The sequence below is a fragment of the Danio rerio genome, chromosome 1, assembly GCF_049306965.1.
Source record: "Danio rerio strain Tuebingen ecotype United States chromosome 1, GRCz12tu, whole genome shotgun sequence".
Classification (NCBI taxonomy): domain Eukaryota; kingdom Metazoa; phylum Chordata; class Actinopteri; order Cypriniformes; family Danionidae; genus Danio; species Danio rerio.
In genome coordinates, this window is record NC_133176.1 from 27483757 (window position 1) to 27505000 (window position 21244).

At 34.7% G+C, this 21244-nt stretch overlaps 2 protein-coding genes across 8 annotated transcripts in view; one reads left to right on the plus strand and one right to left on the minus strand.

Annotated features, from left to right (window-relative positions):
- Nucleotides 1-21244, plus strand: part of LOC137490010 (uncharacterized) — a 692802-nt gene that overhangs the window by 182466 nt on the left and 489092 nt on the right. The gene's annotated exons all lie outside the window — the stretch shown is intronic.
- The window catches only part of usp53b (ubiquitin specific peptidase 53b), a 58605-nt gene that overhangs the window by 37063 nt on the left and 298 nt on the right, over nt 1-21244 (minus strand). For 3 of the 4 annotated variants that reach the window (XM_068221284.2, XM_005170957.6, XM_073951572.1), the window contains exons 2-9: nt 16434-17137; nt 10768-10860; nt 9702-9836; nt 7389-7502; nt 7102-7184; nt 5929-6034; nt 4099-4245; nt 687-836 (exon numbers count right to left, since the gene is read on the minus strand). In XM_068221284.2, the coding sequence (XP_068077385.2) occupies nt 687-836; nt 4099-4245; nt 5929-6034; nt 7102-7184; nt 7389-7502; nt 9702-9836; nt 10768-10860; nt 16434-16610 (1005 nt within the window). In that variant the 5' untranslated portion in view covers nt 16611-17137. The remainder of the gene's footprint in view (nt 1-686; nt 837-4098; nt 4246-5928; nt 6035-7101; nt 7185-7388; nt 7503-9701; nt 9837-10767; nt 10861-16433; nt 17138-21244) is intronic. The other variant, XM_021476531.3, reaches the window with a different exon arrangement.

Below are 21244 nucleotides of genomic sequence, written 5' to 3' on the forward strand. Positions count from 1 at the left end.
TCTTGATTTAGGAATTTCCAGATATTTGGACTAGAAACAAGACAAAAAATCTAAGTAAGAAAAGCATTTTTTGCAGTGTGGGTCAGTTAGTATTTCTGTGCGGAGTTTGCATGTTCTACCCGTGTTGGCTTGGGTTTCCTCCAGGTGCTCTGTGTTTCTCCCACAGTCCAAAGACGTGGTATAGGTGATTGAATAAACTAAATTGGCCCTAGTGTATGTGTGTGAACAAGTGTGTATGAATGTTTCCCAGTACTGTGTTGCAGCTGTAAGGGCAAGTTGGCGGTTCATTTCGCTGTGGCAACCCTGATGAATAAAGAGATTAGGCCAAAAGACAACGAATGAACGAATTAATAATAATAATAATAATAATAATAATAAAGTCAAAATTTAATTTGCATCACATGGCCCACAGTGGGGAAAACCTGTAATCTGCTATATGTAATCTGAATGTGTGTAAGATATTCATTGGAAATCTTACATTGGAAGGATCTGCTATATAATCTGCAACTTTATTACACTGTAATCCAAATAGCTTAACTAGTGGTAAGTTGTTATTTAGCAGACGCATGATACAGGCTATGTTATAGTGACCTTGTGGTATTTATACCTATAGTCTCTTATTGGTAGCCCACTTCCATGAAAAAGTTTTCACTATTTTGTATATGAAGAAATGTGTGTGTAAATACCTCTTTCACTGTTGCATCATCAAAAAAGATCCATTTGGAAGACTTGCTGTGAAAAGCGAATGCTAGGTAATGTCGACTAGAGTAGCAGATCATTCCCACCAGGTGAAGATCTCTTTTCTTGGCATTTTCATCGGTGACTCTATAAAACAGCTGAAGAATAAACAGACAGAACAATGCAAATTGACATTTAAAAGTGTTAGGTTGAAGCAATGAAAGTATTGTGCAAAGAACTGCTTTACATTATTCCCATTTTATCAAACTTCGATGTCTCAAAATCTAAATAAAACAGTAAACTGCCTCTAGCTAAGAGGGTACAGACCGGATGGTTTTGTCAAAGTGTGCCAAGGTTCATGTCTTCTCCAGTGTAGTGACCCATACATATGTGATATTGGCCTGCAGCACTCATATGACTGCTGAGGAGGAAACTGAGGTCTAACAGAGGGGAATCCGGTTTTAAAAAGGTTGATTTTGGCAACACATATTTCCAGCGCAATGTGGCATTTAAAGTCTCAAATATTTGTTTCTAAGGTAGAATTGAACAAGTATTAAACGGGTGCTTCACCACTGAAAAACTACACAATTCTAAATTACTTTTTATGTTCAATCACCCTAAATTTGTAAAAACAGTTAAGCTAAATTAATTGATTTGTGTTGGGACACCATGAAGAATTTGTGTGAAACCATCTATTTTTACAGTGTTCAATTCGTTTGCTAATTTCTTCTTTCTAAACCTTTCATTTCTGAAAGCTTACTCTGCTTTGATTGGTCATATGGCCCAGTCTGCTATTTCTCAGTGCTTACTGAAGCAAAATGGTCTTTACCATATCTGTTGAGAAGACCTCCTTCCTTGTGCTACTGTAAATACTGCGACAGTAAATACTGCATTTATTTTACTATATAAATTTAACCCTGTGTTTAATGAAGAAACGTTGACTGTTAAAAGTTCAACATGAGGCGGTCATTTCACCTTGTTAACTAGACATTATGTTAGACATTATGTTTTCTATATAATGTGAGTATATATGTCAGATCAAAGTAACAAGCAAAAAACTACATTCCTTATATGTTAAAAAAGATTGGTCCTTGATCAAGGCCCAGTGCTCTTAGCAACCCTGTCATTGCAAGGGATTAATGACCACATGGGTTGGAGAGCAATTTTGGAAGGTCACTACACATGACTCCACAAGACTGTGGAGAGATGTTTTTTTTCCTCACAGATCTCAGACAGACAACATATTGGTGGTTTCTTAGGTCAACCACCTGTGGTCACAAACTGGCACAGCAGATCTTGTTGGTTCAGGGCAAATTGCCAGTGCAGTTTATATTCCATGCCACCAAGTTTATGCTGAAGACACCCAGATGAGACAGGGGCTAAGACCCAGGGATTGGAAAATCCATTATGATCTGGTGATTTGGAGTTTGGCAAAGCCAAAAGTCGATCAATTAGCTTCACAAGAAACATATCATTGTCCAGTCTGGTTCTGCCTCAAACCTTCATTTTTTAGGTTGAACACCATGGTATAGAAACTAGGTTATACACATTTCCAGATCACTTTGCTCCCAGGAGTTCTAGAGAGTGTCTGTCAGAACAGGGTCCATCTACTACAAGTAACCTTGTTTTGGCTTGGGCTCAGATATAATGTCTCTCCTCAACATTTATTCTTGAATGATTTCCATAAGGAGAGACTTTCTGTCACAGCCAGGGAGCCAGACCATACATGTGGAAGGGTTTGGCCTCTGACCGGACTCAACAAACAAACTCTGGTCTTCCAACTGAGGTTGTGCTGACCATTCTCAGCACTAGAGTTCTCCTCACAAGGTAATTATACTAGTAATTTAACTTCATGATGCAGCAGTTGTTTTCTGCACCCAGTTATTGCCCAGTAGATCTATTGCTGGAGTTGCTTCAGAACTGGTTCTCTGCAGGACTATCCCCCTTCACGCTATAGAGTGGCTTACCACGTACCATTGAGTTATGTGTTTTTGAGTAGGAAACCATTGGCATGCAAGCCACCTCAAGGTCATAACCTGAGACTTGGGTAGTGTCCTGAAGGCTTATCTGTGCCTTCTTTTGAACCAGACTAATCTGCTGAGCTTTAATATCTGACTTTGAAAGCAGTGCTTCTAAAATGTTTCTGTCCTTCAAGAGAGTGGAAAGCCTTCAAGCATTATCGGTGGCTCAGAAAGCTGCAGCCTGGGAGATGTCAAAAGTCTGCTGATGATGTGTACTACACTCCCAACTTTGTATAAATACAAAGCCAGTTGCAAATCTATGAAGTTACACTTTTTTGGGTTGTTTTTTTTTTAACAAAAACTGTAATCAATTTTGTAATGGCTCTATAAGATCAAACCTCTTTTTTATAAGCTCACATTATGTTCAGGCGAATAAATAATTTTGGGCTTGACAGTTTAGTTCCCATGACTTTTTAGTTTGTTCCCTCATTGTAGTTAACATATGACCATGTTGTACAAACTTGGCTGCAATTCTACACAGGCCTATAATCTAACTAAAACAATGGAATTACTGAATAAAACATGACCATGTATCAGTCATTGGAATAACAGTCATTTTTAATTTAGTGCACAAAACATCTATTTGGTCTACCACAGCTTGTGTGCAGATCTTGGTACTCTAAACATTCTCAATTAAGAAAATCATTAATAAATTATCCAAACATAATAATATCTAGTTCAATTTATATCTAAAATTTTAAGATCATTACATAACTTGCAATTTGACCATCTGTAAAAATGAAGTTTCTAGCCACCAGTCGATAATTATTGGTATAGCCTTTATTCTTATGAAGATTTTTGGAAGATTTTACCTTGGGTAAAAATGCATAAATGGATTTTGAACTGGCCTATATGTTGATCCCATTTGTGTTCACAAGCATTTATTACATATTGCATTAAAAACTGCATGCATTACAATACAGTTGTACACAGTGGCGCAGTGGGTAGCACTGTCACCTCACAGCAAGAAGGTCACTGGTCCGAGTCCGAGCAGGGCCATTAGGCATTTCTGTGTGGAATTTGCATGTTCTCCCTGTGTTGGTGTGGGTTTCCTCCAGGTGCTCCGGTTTCCCCTACAGTCCAAATACATGCACTAAAGCTAAATTGAATAAACTAAATTAGCCGAAGTGTATGTGTGTGCATGTGAGAGTATATGGGTGTTTCCCAGTAGTGGGTTGCAGCTGGAAATGGATCCGCTATGTAAAATATATGCTTGATAAGTTGCCGATTCATTCCGCTGTGTTGACCCCTGATTAATAAAGGAACTAAGCCGAAGGAAAATTAATGAATGACAATACAGTTGTATAATTCAATATAATAATATTGAACACACAGAATTGTAAAATCTGACTTTGATGAGCAGATAATTCATCAATAGTCGGGCACATTTGTCCCTCACCCCTGACAGATTGAGGTTTGGGCCCAGACAGCGGATGACATCTTCAGTGAGGTCGGACTGTTCAGCGTCCCACACAAAGCCAATGGTTACAATCTCGGGGCAGTTCATCAGCACACGGCGGATTTTGATACTCTGCCCACAGTTACTCTGCAGTGCACAAGAGCACAGGTCAAATTACAATTACAAAATGGCAAGCAAAGGAATGTAGCTCTGGTATGTAAGAAGAACACCCTTTTATCTGTATGGTGTCTATCAAGGTCACCTTAAAAATGCTATTTTGAAAAAGCAAGTAATAATGTGGTGGGAGAATCTATAAATATAAGAAGGTTGAATTTTGAAAAGATTTGTAAATTAAAATGAGATAGTTTAATAGTCTAGTTAAATGAAAAGAGAAATGCAAAATGACAGACAAGAGATATCAAAATGATATTTGTCATACTAATCAAGTAAAGTGCAAGTCTTAATGTAAAATTTCATAAAAAAATTTACTGAACAGAATACAATGCATTAAAACTTAACAGTATATTTGCATTTTTGAACCAATATAATGGTGGCACATTATTTCTGGTAATGGTAAGCTGTGTATTCATGATATGTTTAGGATGCTTTAAATTTTTACTTTGCATTAATTATAATTTTATGTAAAAAAGGCAGTTAATAAATTCTTTAAAATGTACAAAAACATTAGATTTAGCATAACAGAGTGAGAGTGAGTTCAACTGTTCGCTTAAAAATAATAATATAAAATCTGTAAGCTGAAAATTATTTCTTTTGAGAAGAAATAATGATTCATGTCAAAATCTATTTGTTTTACTAATTTGTATTCTGAAGCATTCTCAGAAGGGTATCCAAATTTAACACTTGTTCTACAGCTGCCTGTGGTGTCAAGAGGTTAACTCTGGCTAATCTTGGCATGTTATTTATTAGTCCTACACGTGGTACGACTAAAGCTTCAGATCAATTCTGATACTCTGATGGAATGGACACCTATTTTACAACATCATTAAAACAGTCACACATTTACAGTTATCTGGGATTAATTATAGACCTCAATAATTAACTAGAGCTTAAGATGCATTAAGTGTTAACTGCTACAATAGCAAATTAATCAAATAGAACTACGTGAGAATATAGAGATTATAGAGATTCTATTTAACTTTTTTTGGTTATTCATTCTTAAAAACCAGGTTTAAAACAACATTTAAGGTGATTATACCTGATCAGTGCAGAAAAAAGGTGTTAAAATGTTATATGTGATATGTAATTACAATCTTTCAGGCTTTAACACTTTGGTATGCTGGACACAATAGGCTGTGTCACTTTAAAGAGACAGTTCACTCCAAAATATAATTCTGTCATTACCCATCTCATTCTTATAATGAACAGAACAACACTATACAAATACAAACTGTAAATATATAAACAATATTAAACAATATTGTTTTTGGAAAGAAAAAGCATTCCAGCCATTTCATAAAATTAATGTTTTTAATATTTTTGTAGGCATTCAAATGAACATTACTTAAGCTGTTATGGACAGATAGAGGAAATTTTTCCAATATCTATAGAAAATATATCTAATATGGATAGATGGATAAAATATGTAGAGAATAGTGAAGATTTATGATCTTTAATAGTGTTTTAGAAACGAAATATCTTAGGGTTTTAATGACAAATTTATAACAGAATTGGAATTTGATTTATCCTCTTAACAAACTTAAGAAGAACAAAAAATCATCACTTTTTAAAAACAAGATCGTACAGTAGACACAAAATATGGCACTTTTTAGCGTACATGAACTGGTTAAGAAAGAAAAAAGATTTACATACAGGGCAATTGCGGAGATCTCCAATGGTGTTGGCTGCCTGTAACAGTTCACCAAACATGTCTGAACGCAGTCTGTCTGTCTTCTCCAAGATTCGCTCCACTTGTTGACTGGCAAAAAAGCAACAAAAAAAAAGCACAAGGATAATTTCTGTCACTAAACCACCCTAGATAACAGATAGTGTAATAGTGTATAGCATACATCTACTTTAGGGTGTTTAACACCTCTATAGAAATTAAAAGTGCTGCAATTTGTTTTTTGGATCAGTTTACATTCACAAAGTCAATATTTCGAAAAAAATAAATTAAAATTTCTATTAATGCATGATCTACTGTAAGTGAATGAAAACATCCAGCTGTGAAACCCATTCATTGCAATGGTTTGAGCTACACTGACCAGAATGTACACACAGTAGAGTACACCTTAAAACTTGTGTGCACCACAGTCAAAGTTCAAAATAGTAAAATACTTAAAATAACTCAAAATAACTCAAAATAACCTTCCCTCCGTCTTCCCTTCAAACAGACCTAAAAATCATTCAGGCAATGTCGAAAATCCAAGTGTGACTGCCATGTCTAAAGTAAGCAATCCAAAGGAGAAACCACACCAGGTTATGAAAAAACTATTCCATAGGGGTATATAGCCTACACAATTAAAGACCACTTTTTAGCCTCACCCTGAAATTATTTTTTCTTTTTTAAATATTTGCAAAGCACTGTTTAACTGTGAGATTTTAAAAACACTTTTCCACATAATAGTTTTAATAACGTATTTCTTTTGTCTTTGCCATGATGACAGTACATAATATTTTACAAGTTATATTGCAAGATACTAGTATTCAGCTTCAAGTGCAATTTAAAGACTTAACTAGCTTAACTAACTAGACAATTTAGTTAACTAACTAGACAATTTAGGTAAATTAGGCAAATAATTTGACAACAGTGGTTTGTTGCATGAATGTAACTAATTGAAAAAAATATATAATTTCTTAAGGGGCTAATAGTATTGACCTTAATTTTGTTCTTTCAAGCCAAACTAAACATAACTTGGTAAATATTAGTAAAGTAGTTACAATGTTCACAGGAGGGCTAATTATTTTGTGTTTTTAGCTGTATATGTCCCTCCCTAAATATGAAAGTTGCAAGGTTATAATGGGTCAGTAGGATATCTCACTCACCAGAGGGCTGTAGAGGAAACATAGTGCACAAGCTCAGTGAAAGGGAGAGGGTCTGATGATGCTCCACAACTACGACAAACAAACTACAGAGGAGAAATCACTGTCAGTATAAAGTGAGGTCTTACCAACCCACCAAGCACTGTCATTGTAATCGATATCCAAAAGTTATCAAATTCTGAGAGTTACATGAAGCAAAAAGACTGTTGTTGTTTTTCTTGTTATTGTTGAGACGGACAAGGAGACAGTTTTAGTGAAAATAAAAAAGAGAGCAAACAACATCACAGTACCTGCTCATAGAGAGTCATAGCAAACTTCTGGTGGGTGATGCATGATTTGGAAGTACATGTTTCTGTAGCTGAGTCAGAAACAAGGTGGAGGTGTATCCTTTCTAGAATGTTCTCCTGTGCCCCAAGGTTTCCAAAACAAAATGCAGAAATAAAAAGGATGAGTCGGAGTCTGGTGACACAATTATTCTTAGTGCTAATCTAATGCTTATTTTTAACAATCATTGTTATTATTAGCGTTATCAAACTAACACAAAGTAGGTCAAATCACACAAACAGCTGCTTTAAAAATAAAGCACAGCAATGGCACTAAATGGATTCAAATTATTCACAGCCTAAAAAAGAAACAGTGAACAATTTTGTACATTTATTGTTACACCATAAGCTCATAAATAATGCATATAATATACAGTGCTGTGCAAAAGTTTTAGTCCAACATTAAATGTTTTACTGATGGTATAATGATATAAGAGACCCTTTATTACAAAACCAGTCATTGGTGTATTTTTATTTATTTTTATTTTTTTTGGTCTTTTTTTTTTACATTGAGATTTATACAGGCTGAATAAATCATCCTACAATTGACGTATGGCTTGTTAGGATAGGATTTAGGTTAGGTCAGAGTTTAAATTATTTTGGTTTAATTGTTTAAAATATGTAAAAGAAAACATTTGAGAGAGGTTGTTTGTCCTAGTTTGAGCTGCATTTCTATCAATGTTGTTAGCAATGTTGTCTAAATTGATGTATTTCTGAATGAAAAGTACAGATTTTAATCCATTATGCCATTCTGGAAGGAGCTTCAGTGGTAATAGTTTTCATTTTCAGCATCATAACGATCCGCTAATTGCAGAGAATCCTATTTGGAGACAGAAAACTGCTGATGAAACACAGACAGTCATGAAATGTCCTTCACAGGGTCTAGACATGAATATTATAGAGGCAAAAAAGAAAGACTTGACACTCTAAACCTAAAGAAGAACTCTGAAAATGGCTATAAGAAGCCTGATATTACACAGCACATTATCTCAGAAAATGTCAAGACAATTAGAACAAAAAAGCTGTTGTTGTTGTTGTTGTTTTGTTGATAAAGAGACTGATTGGTTATATATTGTGTCAAAGTAAGTCTTAGGCCAACAAAGCTGGTATATTGCTTAGGACTTTTGCACAGTACTGTATATGCAAACTTAATACCATCAAAATGGTGGTTAGGCCTAAATTAATACAATATAATTAGACTTTTTGTTATATTTAGCATGAACATGAAAGACTCAAACATTGTTTGGACCCCACTGATTTTTAAAATGTCCCACAGGTTTGAAACTACATAAGAGTGAGAAATAATAATCATTCCTTTGTATCAGTGGAAACATTAGTAACACTGTAAGTTGTGATACTGTGTGTGATACACATATGTGATACTGTACCATAGTTATAAGTGTCCATTTTTGGAAAATGACATTCAAGCATTGTCTGAATGCTGAATAAATATTGATGTATGCTCTCCTTTGTTAGGACAGAAAAATGTCAGACTTTGGTACTATTTGAAATCTGAAGATTTAAAAGAAATCTAAAAATTGACAAAACTGTGTTTATATTTTCCATGTTAAGTATTAGCAAATTGAGCAAATAGATTTTTAAAATATATTTATTGTTGGGAATTTAGACAATATCTTCATGGAACAGGATATTTACATAGTACTGTATTGTTATTTAAAATAAAATGACCAATACAATGTATTTTTAGACGCTGCCAAAAATATATCCATGCAACATAAAACTTTTTTGTGATCCAATGTCAAATACTGTATATACAACTAAATATTTTTATTCACATTTACTGTAGTATTAACAATAATTAATTGTGTATAATTGCAGATAATCCTAACCATAAGCTTATAAAGAGTAAAGTAGCAATATTCAGTGTAGCATTACTCAGTCACTGTAGATCTCATGAAATCTGGCTTAGACCACTGCCCACGGAAGTTTTTTTGTGAAGGTAAACATCAAGTGAACAAGCGATGGTCATTCTGACCCTGAACAAATGAGATCAGCTGACAGAGTGATGATATATAAACCATTTTAACTCTTCCACATTAACTCCCCAGAGCCACATACAATGTTAAGCACTGCAATGCAACTCAAATTTTTTATAAAAAGCTTAGTGACCTTGGAACCCAGAAAAGTATTAGATTCTAACATCTTAATAAGGTCTAAGGTTTAGTAATAACCTCCACTCCACCACAGTTAAACACATGGAAACAGATTACGTCTCAGCTCAAATGTAATTCTGTATTTTCTCTCTGAGGTCAGACATACAAAACACTCCGCTGCATCATCCATGAGACCCAGCTGGAAGCGCTGCTCATCTTTAAAGGTCTCGGCCAGAGCGTGACGTAGAGTGTCTGACGGCAGAGCCCGCTCTCGACTCTGCTGGAACTGACAGAAGATGCTCTAGAAAAAACACAGAAATGCAGAACCACAATTCAGAAATGCAATACAGTTATCCTTCAGAAATAGTATTTGAAAGGTTGTCGTAAAATGTATTGAGATAACAAAGGTTTGTGTCATGTTCATTTAAGGTTATGTCTCAGAACTCAGTAAGTCTAGACTTTTTACAAGGACAGCTGTTCACACAGACATCATCCTAACATTGATGAAGGAGCATAATAAATTTGAGATCCTCATAGGAAGAATATTAATTAACAGTCAATGAGTCACAGCATGCAAAGAGCATTCCTCACAAAAAGGACGCAACAGATTGTTAAATTGAGAGAGTTAAATTGACACTAACTGAGAAAAGCATTGTTAAATATTAAACATTTTATGATTGAACACCTATAATATGAGTGTTAAAAACTGAAATAGTAAGAAAATTGTTTAATAGTGGTTTAAAGTTATTAGCAATTCACATTACTAATCAAAGCTTTACTATATTTACAGTGGAAATTTGGAAAATATTTTCATAGAACATTATCTGTACTTAATCCAATAATCTTTTGGCAAAAAGAAAATAATATAATTTTGACCTATTAAAACTAGAGCCAAAAGTATACCCATGAAACATAAGTCTGGTTTTGGGTCATTACTCCAGGGTCACATACTGCACTATTCCCCTTCTAGGCTTTTTGTAACTAAATAAACTGTATGAGTTCTTATTTACACTATTATCTGACATTTTTGTCAAAATTAGATCTTTATGTTACCATGAAATTGACTGCCAAATCTTGTTTATGGAATATTGCATGCTGGATTTAAGAGCTGTCATTTTTGTCTTTCATAAGCTGATACATTTTTCATAAAAGCAAAAAAGGATTAAAAAATGTTGTCTAGGTCATAAGTTCACTAAGTTTTGAGACATCTGAGCCTTCAGATACACATGCACCTTTAAAGCGCAGAAAATACAGGCATCACCCAAGCAGAAATGGCCAGACAGCTGTCGTAGGCTCCTCCTGAAGATGTCAAGCTGCCAAAGAACCTGTAAGAAACTGGCCTTTAGTTTGCATATAATCAGCCTCTCATACAATTTAGCTGTGTTTGCATAGAGAAGAAATATTTTTGGTCCTTTACATTTGTTTTGGAGTGTTTGAGATATTTAAGAGTTTTCCTAATATATATTAATGGGATATATACACACAGACTTTTAATTTCAGTCAGCCAGCCCCAGGGATTCCGTTGCATTCTTATCCCATTTAAAATCGATGCGTTTAGGATTTGATTTCTTTAAAAAACAGCGATCTTCACTGCCTGGCTGAGATACGATAATAAGTGTGTGTGTGTGTCAGACCAGACAAGAAGCACTCTATTAAATTCAATTTTTCCACGCCATGTCTTTAAATAGGGAAATTCTGTTGTAGTTTTTGCTGTCTTTAGTCTCTTTTTATGCTTTAACAGTCAAATGGATGCTTAAGTCTATTTAATTGATTGTATTTGAATTACATTACAATATTGATGCTGTAAAAGGAAGCTTATACTTCCTTATACTATTGAAAATAGTTACATTAAGCTTTCACAGAAAGCTCATGATTTTTATTGGATATAAAACACTAGCTTTTAACAAAACTAAAACAATAACATATATGTGTGTGTGTGTGTGTGTGTATGTGTGCGTGCGTGCGTGCGTGCGTGTGTGTGTGTGTGTGTGTGTTACTCAAATACATAGGTTATTTTAAAATGACTGTTTTTATTTGTAGGACATTTTCAACAGGAAAATCAAAAGGATGTGACATTTACAGCATGTAATAGAGAACAATTAACCCAAAATAATTCACACAACTCTTAATATGACAATATTTGCAAACAGTACACCGTTGATATTTAATGACAGCTTATAGTCTGCCTGAGGCCTGTTGCACAAAGGATTTTCACCCAGGTAAGTTTGAATATAGTTTTCTACCATGGTAACTTAAACTATATGGTTAATCTGCTCCTGGACAGGCTTTTCTGGCTTAGAAATCACAAACCCATTTTTTTTGTAAAAAAAAAAAAAATCTAGGGCTTTTGTCCATATAGTGAAATTCTAAGGCAGTCAAATGTTCAAATGTTTTAACAATTGTTTGCATCTTTTAAGTTCTTCAGCGTGCTTTCACACTAGTACTTTTGGTGTGAACGATGTCTTCTAAACTCGAGTGCACACCCGTCAACCGTACCCGAGTCTGCCTGAAAGAGGTTGTCTGGGGCAGGGGTTTTCAAACTTTTAGGACACACGCCGCCCAAGTTTGTCCAATTTTGATCACCCCCCCCCCACCCCCCCACCCCCAGGACACCCCTCCCTCAAGCCAAAATTATAATGCATATGCAAACATCATTCACATATTACTTGCTGCGTTTAAAGTGTGTAGAATTAATTACAATAAAACATAAATATATTGCTTCCCTGACTCAGTGATGGCTGGGCCTTTTCTGTGAAGACAAAATGTTAAACTGTAAATCTTTTATTGTCAATAATCATGAGCCATAGCATACTTGCTTTTGATGTATGTACATACAGAAAATGCTGCTTCGCAAAGTCAAGTTCGCAGAGCCCTGACAGTGTGGTTGAGTTAAACAGGGGCAACAATACTTTAAAACGATTTTAATACGATTAAGACAATACTCTAATTAAGTCTTCCATGTTAACAGTGATTTTTAATTACCATAATCCGACTAAAGTCATTATTGAATTAAACAGAAATGGAATTACGACGTGGAGTATGCATATAATAGTGGCATTATTGAAGTAAACACAGCAATCAAACTATTACCACCATGTAGGACTTTTCGCTGCAAAATGCAGAAGTTTTTTTTTTTCCATTCGACATGCGGTATCAACAAAAACAACACTCTTCCACCAGTCCTCCATATTCGTATCAAATAACCCAGTTTTTCATGGGGGTATGAATAAAATGTTCATGAGTGAAAGTTAAACTGCCGAACTGCAGTTAAAGTCGAGAAATTGAAGATAAAACACCCAAAATTACACAAGACTGAAGGAAACGTGAATAGCCTGGTGACACAACATTCAAAAAGCATTTCACGTAATTATATTATTCTCTTATTCAGATTAAGGCAAATTACTATTACTGATATCCATGTAAACATAGTAATTAGTCTTCAAAGTAAGTGAAAGATCCAGATGGGCATTCTCCTGATTTGATTCAGAAGGACACTTTTTTGTCAGACGGCTCACCAGTTTAACTTTCATTCATTCACCGTCATTACATTACACTGTAAAAAAAAAAAATTGACAGAAAATATCTCTAAGTTTTTCACAGTTATTTTTTGTCATTTCAAATTATATTTAAAACTTAGTAAAATGACAATCTCTCTAAATTAACAGTTTGACTTTCATTTTAGGTACTTATCATTAAAGATTAATTACTGACATTTTTTTATACAGGGAAATTATAGTATTATTTATACAGTATTTTTTCTGTTATTTTAAAATATATTCAAAAGTCTGTAAAAATTATAATATAAATAAATAATTAATGGAAAATGACAGCAATTTTTCTGTTTTACATAAAAAAAATGGCAAATTATTTACACACTGCTTTTCCTGTTTTTTTAAGTACATTTAAATTTACGTAAAATTAAAGTAATAAATTGTGATTACTTGCTTTGTAAAAAAAAAATAAAAATTAAAAATCGGGAAAAAAAGGTCTAATAAATAGCTGCCAAAAAAAAAATAGCTGCCAAACAAAAACCAAAAAATTACGGTAAAGTTTGTTTGTTGAAATAAGGTGAAAAAATAATAAATCTACAGATATTTTCATTAAAATGTTTACAGAAAAACACTGTTATTTTACAGACTTTTCCTAGATTATTACGATCAAATCCGTTCAATAAATAAAACAGATAAAATCCACTCTCATGCACCTGTAAAGGATTCCGCTGATTGCGTGTGATCACACACATAGTTGGAGAATAGTTATGAACTGATTACATGGACTTTAAAAGCAGCACAGACGCACACACCAATTGCTAAGTCTTGTTATAATGTTACTGTGAATGTTATGATGCATTTGTCTTTTTTTGCCTTGCTTTGTTTGTTAATTGTTTACGTGGTTTGCTGCCAGGATTGACCATTTGCCTGTTATTTGACCATGACTCTGGATTTCCTGCATACTTCTGTTTGCCCCTGTGTTGACTGTTGCTTACCTGACCATCTCTTTGTAATAAACCTGCATTTGGATCTGCACTCCTTCTGTCAGCATCCCCTTCACGTTACAATTCCATTTTATTTAGGATTTGTAAATTAATCATTCCATATAACTTAAACCTCTACATGTTTTACATAAATACTACTCAATAAAATTTAACAACTGTAATTTTAAAGTTGTGAGAATTTTAATCAGTTGTATCTCATTTGTTGTTTTTTTCCATACTTTTTTGATCCAAAATAAAACTGTTAAACTCTGACCATGAGCATGTCTTGGCATTTTATTAAAGGTGTCTAATCTTAATGACTTAGGAACAATTCTTTTAAATAACATTGTTGTCTCTTGAACTTTTAGTGCAGGCACTTTATTGATGGTGTTCGATCGTAATAAAAGTCTGTAAAATAACAGTGTTTCTTTGTAAAACTCTTAGTGTGTAACTTTATTAAACAGATTTGATCGTAATAATCTAGGAAAAGTGGGTAAAATAACAGTGTTTCATTGTAAAACTCTTAGTGTGTATCTTTATTGAACGGATTTGATCGTAATAATCTAGGTAAAGTCTGTAAAAAAACAGTGTTTCTTTGGAAAGCTCTATTTTGACGATCCAAGTGCAAAGCGCAGGGTGCAAATGCATTAAGAGCGTGTCGGAATTCACTTTTGCTATTTTAAGGACGGAAAAATCCACTTTGCGCCATGGTGCATGGTCTAAAAGGGTTGAGCTTATTTTCTTAATGAGTTATAGGTATGTTTTGAGAATAAACCAATCAGAGTCTCATCTCCCATTCCCTTTAAGAGCCAGTTGCATCACGCCATAGTGCATTTGCTATTTACATGACGACTTTGTAAGTGGAAAAACTGAGCATTTCACTAGCAAGAAAACAGCTAAACAGAGCATCTGCAGCGCGAAAATGAGAGATAAGGGCCTCTCCTTATCTACTTTCACTTTTGCCCTCATGGATAGGGAAACCTTGTATGCACAGACATCAATTAGCCTATAAATAATTAATTTTGTTTGTTAAGCGCGAAGATTTATTTCAAAACTATTTGTAAATTCAGTTCTAATTTTCAGCAAATTAATAAATAAACAATAATAACGAAGTTATATCCAAATACAAATGCTATGCCCCATATGGTCTAAAACCTGACAGGTGGGCAAATCTAAGCTTTTTTTTAATAAAACAAATATAAATATGCATATAATAAATAATACTGCTTAATACTGCCTAATACTAAATAAACTGAAAAAGCCCCCGAGATGAAGAAGGCATGAAAGTATGGTTTTAAATTTATGCAGGCTAGAAAATAATATGTTTTGTAATATTTTTATCCTTTATATTTATAGCCTATATATATATATCTTTATCATATCCTATATATATATCCTTAATATTTTTATTCTTTTTTATATGTAAATATATTTGCGCATTGCTCTACATCTTGTGTGTATTAAGCAGTGTGTAAGCGAGGCGCATAACTAACGTGCTCTGCGCTGGACAATAGACCGGCTTTGTTCTGGTCAATTGAAAAATCTATTATAGTTTCTCAAAATAGCAACGCGCTAGCAATGCACCTCAGAATGCTTTCCTTTTTAGACCAGAACGCCTATGGGTGCACATATGAGCAAAAATGCATTTGCTATTTAAACAGCGTGGCACAAAACGTTAAAACGACTCTTGCGCCGAGCTGAAACTAGCAAACAACAATTGCGTCGCGTCTTGCGCCACATTGCGCCGGGTGTATGATAGGCCCCTTAGTGTGTAACTTTATTGAACGGATTTGATCGTAATAATCTAGGAAAAGTCTGTAAAATAACAGTGTTTCATTGTAAACATTTTAATTTTAAAAATCTGTAGATTTATTATTTTTTGCACTTTATTTCAACAAAGAAATTTTACCGTGATTTTATGGTTTTTGTTTTGCAGATATAGCTGCCAGTCACTTGACCTTATTTTTTACAATTGTTTTTTTACAGTGTAGTTTCAAAAAGCACCCGGTCCATTTTATTTGTATAGCTATATTTTACTGGAACGCATTAACTCTACAGGTGCCTGATAGTTAGCTGTGGAGCTAGCGTTAATCATATTATTTCCTCTAGTGAACGCATAAAAATCAACATCATAATTTACTCGAGTGAATGCCACAATTTCAATGTCTTTTTAATGCAAATTTCTCTATTTTTTAACCCTCAGATTACAGATTTTATCTTATATCTTAGCCAAATAATGTCCTATCTCAACAGATTTTTGATTCTGTCTTCATGTGGCGTATCTATAGACAATTACCCCAATAAATGGTTTTCAAGTCCAGGGTCACACATTCCACCCCATTTAAAGAATATTTTATATTCAGTTTCAGTGTTTGTTCAATTGTACACCAGCATACAGTAGGTTTTCAATATAGCTTCACTCACCTGCACCGCACTGTTGAGAAAGCAGCTGTTCTGGCCTGGCTCATTTAGAAGTCCTTTGGTCAAAGCGAGAGAGATCATGCTGCCCGGCTGATAGGACTTGCTCAGCCCCGTCCCACTCCTTGCACCTGTGCCAGACATGTTGCCTCCAGGCTTTTTAAACAGTTTGACCCATGCCATGAGGTTGGAGCCTGGCCCTCTCTCCAGCAAATAACCAGTCAATTACTCTTGAGGCTGATGGATCTTGAGCAACTTGAGGCTGATGGATCTGTTTTAGGCAACATTAGTCCTGGCAGTCCCTGTAGCTGAAAGCCAACTGTATAATGCCCCCCGACAAAAGAGCAAAATATATTGCAACAGATTTTTTTTCGATGTGCAGAATTTGACAGCACACCATTGGGATATAAGAAATTATTCAGTTGCTTTACATTTAACGCAAGCATGTGGCATTCAGCCACAAGTTGAAGCACATTGCTTTATCAGTCCAGCAGTTACTATAACAATGATCTGGCTCTGTCTCCACTGCATGTGTGGATTCCTCTGCATCCAGGCACACAGGCAATATGAGGATGGACGCAGATAGAAGAACAAATCCATTACTCTCCTCTGCATTTCCAGCAAAGTCAATGGAGGTCACTGAAGAGGGTCATTCATAAAGGCTCCTCAGGACAGGCACTGAAGTAGAACACTGGCTAACAAAGGACGACCTACAGACAGGGAGAGACACACAGGGAGGGGTTGGGGGTGCAGAGGGTGAGTTATAATGAAAGGAGAAAATCAATGTTGTTTAATAGAAAGCTACTTGATATTATTATAGTCATTTGTTATACTGCATTATGACATGAAATCTAATGCTTTTATTACTAGGGGATAATTCACCAAAAAATGAACATGCTGTTAATTTGTTCTCTCTCATGCCCTGCAAAATGTAGGCTTTTTCTTATCTTTTTTCCTTAGTAAAACATTAAATAACAGTTCATTAAATCATCAGTTCAGTTCAGTTTAGCTTAGTTCAGTGTGGTTTAATATTCACTGCTGAGAGTCCAGACACTATTTGTAGTACCAATATGGACCCTTTACTGTACTGTATATGCGTACTGCCCCAGTGACACCTCTTGTATCTTTATTCCTGAGATTGTAAGAATATGTACTAAATTTGTGCCTCTGACACAATGCAATGTGCGGTTTCATCAATACTAAAATTCTCGAACTGTGTAGCTTGACTAGTAGAGCACTGTGTTGTGGTAGCACAAAAACCATGGGCTCAATTTCATAGAGCACATACGCTGGTGAAATGTATGCCTTCAAATGGCAGTAAATAACTATTTTAATGTTTTATGCAAGGCATGGGAAAAAGTCAACCGAAAAGTCAAGGTTTTAAAACCGCCAAAACATTCTGTAATACCGTACCTGAGTATGTAAGATTTTTTATTTACATTTTTTTTAGGACAACAGTATCTCCAGCAGAAAAAATATCCAAAGATTTGAAGCCATTAAGATTTTAAGCCATTTTAAATTGTAAAGAAATCTGTGTTTTTGAAACAAAGACAGCAGAAGTTAATGATTTATCTGAATTATATAGCCTAATGTGTTTAGTGCTACAAAGTATCATATATCTTTCAAAAAAAAAGAATAAATTCTTATCAAAGGGGAAAAAAGTTTTTGTTTTTTACCCAGACATTTAAAAAGAATATATTTTAGAGCAGTGAGCACAACACGTGAAACCATGAAACCTTGATATGATTATCCAAGGTTTTCATACCATCAGAATCTTATACCGGCCCATATCTATTCTATACAAATTAAAAATTCCCATAAATCTTAGTTGACTTGAAGCTGAGAATAAATAAACAAAACATTTTTAAGAGGCATATATTAGAGCTGGGGCAACATTGTGGCGCAGTGGGTAGCACGTTTGCCACACAGCAAGAAGGTCATTGGTTTGAGCCTTGGCTGGGTCAGTTGGCATTTCTGTGTGGAGTTTGCATGTTCTCTCCGTGTTCACATGGGTTTCCTCCGGTTGCTCCGGTCCAAAGTCCAAAGACATGAGGTATAGATGAATTGGGTATGCTAAAAATTGACCGTAGTGTATGTATGTTTCCTAGTGATGGGTTGCAGCTGGAAGGGCATCTGCTGCATAAAACAAGTGCTGGATAATTTGGTGGTTCGTTCCGCTGTGGTGACCCCAGATTAATAAAGGGACTAAGCCACAGAGAAAATGAACGAATGAATATTAATGCTTCATGATATTGGAAAAAACTGACATTGCAATTTGTTCCTTCACTGCAATATATATTGCAATATAAATGAAATTTCACCAGATGACTTGATAGCTCGTAAAGATTGGGTTGATTGTGTAGGGGAGTGTATCTGCATAAAATATCATTTTAAAATGACAAGCATAATTGTGATAAAGAAAAAGGTTTGCCTCAAATTCAAACACATGCAAATAATAAACTTTCCCTTAAAGGTTTACATTTGAAATGACTCCACAAGGTTATAACTGAAATGTCTGGTCAACTACAATCCATTGCAGATCCCTGCGATGTGACAATTGCAGACTCGCACATTACAATATTGATGCTGAAATAATATATCGTGCAGCCCTAGCACATATTTTACTCCATAAAACAAGTTTTATAAATATGTTATACTGTAGCAAAATCAGCTGAAATCTTTTATATACCCAACATGTTAAATGAGCTGTGTTAATCTATGACAACTTTGTGGCCAAGTGTGGGCCAGTTGGTGGCAGATATTTATGACTTTGTATATTTTCATATAAGCTGCAGCAACAGCTAACTACAGGACTTTTTCTATCTCTCATTTCGTGTGAAAAAAACACACACACACACACACTAAAGGTATATGCCATTAGAACAGCATTATGGTGTGTGAATGATAACAGAAATTTTATTTTTGGGTAAACTATCCATAGGTTAATAGTTTAGTTAAGTAGCTGCTGACTAGCCGCTGGATGTCTAGTAGTTGAGCTAAGAAAGAAAATCCAGACCAAGTTCAAGCATTTCATTACACTTTATCTCTGGTATTCACATCAGTGTTGAGAAGCAAAATGACAACAAGATAAAATTTCAAAACAGCTGCTCCAATGGTCAGCAATGATTAAGAAAGGGCTAACTAAAACAAGCCTGGCAGGACTTAGACTTACAGACTTAGTGACATCCATAATTAAACAAAATAAAACTATGCATGTTCTTTAACTTGATTTAACATTGTTCTTTTATTGTGCTAGGTAGAATTTACTGGACATTGAAACCACTCCTAGACTGTCCTGTAAAAGTCTTGTAAATTGGACACCCCACATCTGTCATTTGAGTTTAAATAATGATGGCATTACATTTAATTTGTAAATAATTACACTTATTCAAAACTGTTAAATGACAAAGTTAAACAAACAACTGGACATGTTGCTTGATATGTTCAAAGTATAAAATACAATATATTTTGCTATTGTCTGTCTTCTAATTTAAAACCCTTGTGATTCACTGATGTCATTTATCTTTTTTAAAGTTATTCATTTAGTAACTCATTCTATTAGCTTACTCATTACTAAATAGAAAAATAACTTTCTCTTATAAGCAGACTAACCAGTGCCATCATCATGTCTATCATAAAATTTTAAGATAAAAGTATGGATAAAATTCAGGAACTTGCATTTAATTGAAATGATACTTTGTTTCTGTACGACTGTAAGACGAGTTCTTGTGTTAATAAATAGCTCTTATTTACTGTACAGCACTATATTTGTAAGCATTCATATGGATTTACTGCTTGTACTTTGACACCTTTAACATTTATTAAACATAAAAGATAAATGATTGACATTTCAGAAATGATACAAATCACCTAGTCTATTCAAAATTATTATTATTATTATTTGTGACTATTTACCATATATATTAAGTTACAATAAAATGCAGTAGCAACATTAAAGCCTGCTTTATAAGTTGACTATAAGCAGTAGACTAGACTATTAAGAGTTTAGCTTTTGTCATGATGTGGAACTGACAACTGTATAAGTAAATCTGACTGCAGTTCAGTGCAAGGGGGCAATCCTCTGCCCAGAGCCACTGTTCAAGAGTCAGGATGAATGTAGAACTTGTTGCCGCAGTGTCGCAGTATATTACTGTAAATGCTGGACCATTGCCATGGCTACCGCATGAAGATGATGGGCTGTAGGCAGCTGCAGCACTGATGCCTCTTCATAATGAAAAACCCATGTTTAATGGTATAAAATTAACGTTACACCCACAACAAAGACGTTATTTTTCTGGAGTCTGTGTGGTTCCCATAAGCACTTGCACTATTTCACTATTTACAGATGACTTTTGTGTAATATACTGCAAGGCAGTCTTATTAAATTACAGGTAGTGCATAAAAAATAATAAACAACTGTATTCGTGATAATTCGTGAGTATGTTTTATAAGCGAACATTTTTTATATATAAAACAGTGGCAAAACTGTCAGGAAATGTGTATTTGACTATATGAGCTCATTTAACATTAAAACAACCATGCGTTGTCAAAATAGCTCTAAAACTGTGTTTTCTCTCTCCCTAAGTAGTTGTTAAATAGAATCGATAGCTACGGTTCCATGTCAAGGTAGGCTATGTATGAGCATGAGATGATAAACAAAAGCAGAAATGCGCGCAGCAGCGTGCCGTTACACCTGTTAGTGCGCATGCGCTTCAGGTGACCTGCTCTATGCCGCATTTTTAGGCATTAGAACGCGCCTATGATGCCCAAAAATGATGTACATGCAGAGAGCTAGCTAAGTTTTGACACACAGACAT